General features: G+C 56.2%; 1 protein-coding gene and 1 long non-coding RNA gene across 2 annotated transcripts in view; both read right to left on the reverse strand.

Annotated features, from left to right (window-relative positions):
* SCHIP1 (schwannomin interacting protein 1) overlaps nucleotides 1-5,608 on the reverse strand; it is a 40,196-nt gene extending 34,588 nt beyond the window's left edge. Inside the window, exon 1 of the mRNA XM_074834353.1 lies at nucleotides 5,062-5,608. Within this exon, the coding sequence (XP_074690454.1) occupies nucleotides 5,062-5,571 (510 nt within the window). The 5' untranslated portion in view covers nucleotides 5,572-5,608. The remainder of the gene's footprint in view (nucleotides 1-5,061) is intronic.
* On the reverse strand, nucleotides 1,505-4,870 carry LOC141927422 (uncharacterized). The gene is made up of 2 exons (XR_012624388.1): nucleotides 3,638-4,870; nucleotides 1,505-3,547 (listed from the first exon to the last, which is right to left on the reverse strand). It is a non-coding gene; the product is annotated as an uncharacterized LOC141927422 (long non-coding RNA).
* Nucleotides 5,609-6,000: the final 392 nt, after the last annotated feature.

Raw genomic sequence — 6,000 nt, forward strand, 5'->3', positions numbered from 1 at the left:
AAATTCACTGCCGATCTTCGAACAAATATTTGCTCCCTAAATGCTAAGGACAACACACTGAGGTAGACCAAAGCTTTACAACACGTGACACCAAGGCTCTGTGCTTGATCCCCGCCTGCGTTCCCGACAGCCCTGCTGCACTGAAACCCTCATACGGCTTTAACAAGCACCTGTTGGAGGCAGAAGCATTGTTAGTTGCTCCATTCCTGAACTTCCTCTTGCCAACCTGGTCTATGCATTTCTCCTCACACACGGGTCAGGGCAATCCCAAACACAAATCTCCTTACACGTGGGTCGGGGCAAGGAGTGGGGTGAGAGCAGCCCTGCAGAGAAGGACTTGGGGGGAGTTGGGGGATGGAAAACTGTGAGCCAGCAAGGTGCACTGGCAGCCCAGAAAGCCACCCGTGTGCTGGGCTGCACCCAGAGCAGTGTAGGCAGCAGGGCGAGGGGGGGGGATTCTCCCTCTCTGCTCCGCTCTGTGAGACCCCCCTGCACTGCTGGGTCCAGCTCTGGGGGCACCAACAGCAGAAGGACACGGACCTGCTCGAGTGGGGCCAGAGGAGGCCACGAAGATGCTCGGGGGGCTGGAGCACTCCCCTGTGAGGACAGGCTGGGAGAGTTGGGGGGGTTCAGCTGGAGAAGAGAAGGCTCTGGGGAGACCTTAGAGCGGCCTCCCAGGACTGAAAGGGGCTACAGGAATGGGGGGAGGGACTCTTGATCACGGGGTGTGGGGATAGGACGAGGGGGAACAGTTTTAAACTGACAGAGGGCAGATTTAGATGAGATCTAAGGAAGAAATTCTTCCCTGAGAGGGTGGTGAGGCCCTGGCACAGGTTGCCCAGAGAAGCTGTGGCTGCCCCCTCCCTGGAAGGGTTCAAGGCCAGGTTGGACGGGGCTTTGGGCAACCTGGGCTAGTGGAAGGTGTCCCTGCCCAGGGGAGGGGGGTGGGATTGGATGGGCTTTAGAGTCCCTTCCAACCCAAACCAGTCTGTGATTCTATGAAACAAATTTAGCTTCCTAACACACTGTAAATGCACAAGCCCACACGCTTAAGGCGAAGTTTTGTGTCTGGGCAGAGAGTGCTGATGTGCGATCCGTTATATGTACTGCCAAAGGTACAGATAACAGGCATCTATCTGTCTCGACAGTGTATGCAGGAATATTTTAGTGATGAAAAGGGAAAATACAGACTCCAGCACACCCTTACCCATACAGAACGCTTCTGCAGAAGTCCTGGAGGCTGCAGGGATGAGCTTTTATCACCACTGCCTGCAATAAGCCTGCTTTGTGGACAGCAAAATTCATTCGGTAGTGCCATCCATCTACAGACTGTCACAAGCACCCAAGTGTCTTTGCGAGGGTGAGTCGGCTGGCTGAGCCATTTCCTCTCCTGCAAGTGTTTTTTTAATTGACTATGGAATTTGCAGATATTATTTTCAGAAAATACATCCTATTGATTGTAATTACCATCCTCGGAGATGCAATGGAAAGAATATTAAAACCATTAACGCTGATTTGGATTTTATTAGAGCCATTAGTGAAACAGCAAGCAGAGCGCTGTTGCTTCCCGGGCACCTCAACAGCTCCTAAGCACCATAAATCATCTCACGGCACATTTGTTACTGCTTTGGATACAGCCAGGAGTTGAGCAAAGGGAAAAAAATGGGAGGGGCAGGCTTTACACAGCTGGGTGATGAGATTGATCCAAGCATCTTCTTAATAAACCTTCTAAGCATCAACTGCCTTCAGAAAAAATGTCATTTCTTTTCTTAGGTAGATGTCCAGCAGACTCAAGAACCATCTAACACATCCCATTGGGCCTGTGCGTGCCAGAGTGGGCTTGCAGGCAGCTAATCTGCCCAGCTGCAGCTCCAGAAACAGTTATTTCACCCTCATTTGGGGAGAAAGAAGGAAACATCTTCCCTTTCTAGACATCATCTTCCCATGGGTACCCAGCCCATGTGAACCCTACCAGAGACACCAGACTGACGCAGCATTAGGGACCTGGCTGGCATTACAGCAAGCCCACATCTTGAGAACAACCTGCCCATGGACACGGAATGGCCAGGACAGACAGACCCACAGCCCAACTCCATCCAACCCAGCTGGACCTGTGGTTCTCTCACCAGAATCATTTAATGGGGCTGCTGACGCCAAGCAGAAGTCACCAGCCTCTTCCCAAATGCTCCTGGTAGGAGCTTCTCAGTCACCATTACTCTGTCTGCAACCTGAGAAACCAGCCTTGGCCCTCACATCTCGTTTGTTTTGTGTAATTGCATCTGGAAGCTAAACAAGTCATTCCCACATAATTAATATTCACTTTCTCCAACCTTCTCAGCAACTTGGGGCAGATCTCTGCATGTACAGATGCAACCAAAGGTCCCTCTTCAGCTTAAACTTTTATTTAGTCCAGCTGCAGCCCTCCCGATCTCTCACAGCATTTCAGCCCAGCTCTTCCTTGCCTAGAAAACCTCCTAAAATCATCTTTGCATTTTCTTAGAAATCAAATTTCCTTCTCCTGTGACTCCAGCCCGACCAACATCCCTCATCAAGGACTCAGCACAGGTCACTGCAGGCTTGTGGAGCACCAGAAACTCCTGAAACCAGCTTCAGGCGCTGCCAGGTGGGGACAGGAGGCAGGGATGGAGCAGGCAGGGCTCCTCTGCCAGCACCCAGCACCATGCCTGACCCGATGCTGAGGGGCACAGCACCAGTCCAGCAGCAAAGCTGAGGCCGGACGAAGCCGTGACGGGTCACTCCTATCCCAGTGTGGTGGCCTCTGTCCCACCTTCTCTTTTTTCACGAAAAAAAAGCAATTAAATATAAGCACCGACAGCAGAAGGAAGTCTCTATTCCTCTAATTTCATAGGAGTTGCACCAGATTTTATTTTCCTTAATAGAACATCTACGCTGGATTCCGGGTAACATAAACCAGCCCAAGAAAGGCTTCCACTCAAAGCAACAGCTGCTTTCACATCGCCTCCCTGGTGACGAGATCATTTAGACTACACCAGCCAAGGCCTAGAATACTGAATTTTCCCTTTTTCTAATATACTCTGCTAGCAGTTGGAGCAAGCTAGTCCATCTTCTCTGTAGTTGCTTCCTGGCTGTTTTCACTTCATGATTTTCATGTTTACAAACACTTGGGCTTCCAGCAGGGCAAGGCAAGGTTTTGTTATAAATAGCAAGATGCCGAACCACAGGAAAATGTCGAGGGCAGGAGACAAAAAATAAAAAGAGAGATTTTCTCTTCAATCTGGTTTTAGTTAGTCTTGAAGGCATTGAGTCCCCACAGCTCATGGGGTGCTACAGACACAGCCCAAACCACGCAGGAGGGGACAGTGGTTCCATGGGGGACATCAAGTATCTCCTCCGAGCTGGCCAGAAGGCAAAATGCCCCTTCCCAGCAGGGTGTGGGCTGCGGCCGACAGCTCCTTCCCTTTGCCCCAGGAGGGAAATGGAAGAAGCAGAGCTGGAATACCTCCTCCTCCTCCTCCCTGTGCGCCAGGGGAAGTGGAATCCCGGCATCACAGAAGAGAAGACAAGGCTGGGAAAGCAAACCAAAAACCTTGTTCAGGTGCCTCCAGGACCACTGGTTGGGTGGAGGGTTGAGGAAAGTCTCTCCAGGCCTACATACACTGAAAAACTCGGGTCTGCAGAGCGGAAAACTCCAGTTGCTTGTGAGTGTAAGAGGACTGGCAGCTCAGCCCTACTCCCAGGAGATGCTCTCAAGGTGTTGGGCTCCTCAATGCCCAAACCTGGGTGCTCGTCATGGTTCAAAGCGGCTCTGGGTGCTGCCCAGGAGCGCTCGGGCTGCACGGCACAAGCCACAAACCCCAACTCTCGGCAGGACAAGTCAGGGCGTGAGGCAGCCGTGAACGTGCTTGAAGGAGGGAACGGAAGGATGGAGGAGGAAAATCCTTACAGAGGTAAACAGGCAGAATTCCTTAGGTGACACCTCACCTGGTTAAGCACATACCCGGAGGCAAAGAGTTTCCAGCACCCAGATGCTGCCAGCAGCTCTCAGGCAGCAGGAGTTTATCAGATAACACTGTAGAATTAAGCTCCCAAACCACAAGTGAGCTTTTTTTTTTTTTCCCTCTGCTTTTTTTTTTTTTTAAGCTGAGTTTCTGCACAAGTGACTGTAATTAAGGATAGTACCTGTCAGTTCCTCAGGGCACTGGGACCATCACGTTCAGGCTTTAGAAAAAGCATCCTGCAACAGCAGCTGTCCCACTCCTCTACCAGCTTATTTATCATATCCAGCACCCACCCAGATTTCTCATCAATTAGTTGTAATTCAAGGATTTAGGGGGAAATCCCCACCTTCCTGAGCCAGATGACTTCACAGGAAGTAAGGGGATGGAATGCCTTAGGAAAAAAAAAAAAAAAAAAAAAAAAAAAGAGTCGTTAAAAAAAAAAAGCCCCGAGGCGCGCCAGCGGCGAGGCTGTAGGGCGTGGGTGAGGCACCCATCTCTCATCACGCGTGTCATCACATCCGAGGGCTCCTGCAGCGGTTTCAGGAGATTTTGTAGATTCCTTTTAATTCGTACGTGATAGAAGAGTCTCAACCGGCGCGGTGCCACCGGCGGGTGTTCATCCAACCGCCACTGCCCCTCAGAAGTTCCGTACAATTCATAAAACACTCTGTAGCTAACGCGATCGCGTAACGATTTAGGGGGGTTTCTGTCAAAACACGCTCGGGGGTTTCATCTTGGCTGACACCAGGTTCTCATCACCTCTTGGGGAAGGGGAATGGACACCAGTAGAAATGGTGGGAAAACCACCTCTCAAGCCATCCCGAAGATGCTCCGGGAAAGTTACCCCCCTCCAGCCTTCCCCTTCCCGGGAGACACCGCGGGAGGCGGGGGGGGGGGGAGCACTTACCCCCTTCACCCCCGTCCCGTGGGGAAGACACACACACACAGCCCCCCCCTCCGGTCCCCCAAGCCCGGTCCCCCGGCGGAGCCCCCCACGGACGGGCAGCGAGTCCCCGCCCCGGCTAGGGGTGGGGGGGGTGGGGAGCCGCGCCCGTTCCTCCGCCCTCCCGGCCCGACTCACCGAGGGGGGGTTGGCCCGTTGGCCCCGCTCCTGCTCCCGGCACTGCAGCCCGGCCAGGTGCCTCTCCAGGGCCGCCCAGTCCATGGCCGGCGGCTGCGGTTCCCGCGGGGGCTGCGCTCCGCCGCCCCGCCGCCCCCGCCGCCCGCCCGGTCCCGCCGCTCCCCCGCCGCCTCCTCCTCCTCCTCTTCCTCCTCCTCCGCGCCGCCGGTCCTGGGGGGGCAGCGGCGGCGGGCGGTGGTGCGGCCGCGGGCGGGGGGCGGCGGGGGGGCCGCTCCGGCGGCAACGGGCATCGCCGGCGGGGCAGCGCGGCGGCTCCCGGCGAGCCGGCGGGGAGGGCAGGTAGCCCCCATCCTCCTCCTCCTCCTCCTCTTCCTCCTCCGAGTCCTCCAGCGCCGCCAGGTCCAGGCTGCTGGGGGACGGCGAGGACTTGCCCTCCGAGCACGGCGTGGCTTTGCTGGAGTTGGACTCCGAGCTGGAGCGGCTGCTGCCGGCGTCGCTCCCTAAATCCATCCCATCCTCCCGGGAGTCCTGCCGGAGAGAAGCGAGAGAGGCCCCGCGTCAGACAAACCGGGACCGGCCCGGCCCGGCCCTGCCCCGGCGGGGCCCCCGCCCGCCTTTCCCAGGGCCGCCCCCCCCCTCACCGGAGCCGCCGCTGCCGCCGACGGGGCGGCCCCGGGCGGGAGGCGGCGGCGGCCCCGCGATCGCAGCGCCCTCGGCGGGCGGGAGCGGGGAGGAGAGAGGGAGGGAGGGAGGGAGGGAGGGAGGGAACGGGGGGGGGCGGTGCCGCCGCCGGGTGTGGGTGTGCGGGAGGGGGGGGGGAGCCTGGGGCCGCGCCTCCGCTGTGGGAAACGGTGTTTTGCCTTACAAAGAACAGGTTTCGGGGGGGAGGAATAAAAATAGGCGTTTTGGGAAGGGGGGTGGCGTGGGGCGCCTTTCGCC

Source organism: Strix aluco, chromosome 9, assembly GCF_031877795.1.
Source record: "Strix aluco isolate bStrAlu1 chromosome 9, bStrAlu1.hap1, whole genome shotgun sequence".
NCBI lineage: Eukaryota > Metazoa > Chordata > Aves > Strigiformes > Strigidae > Strix > Strix aluco.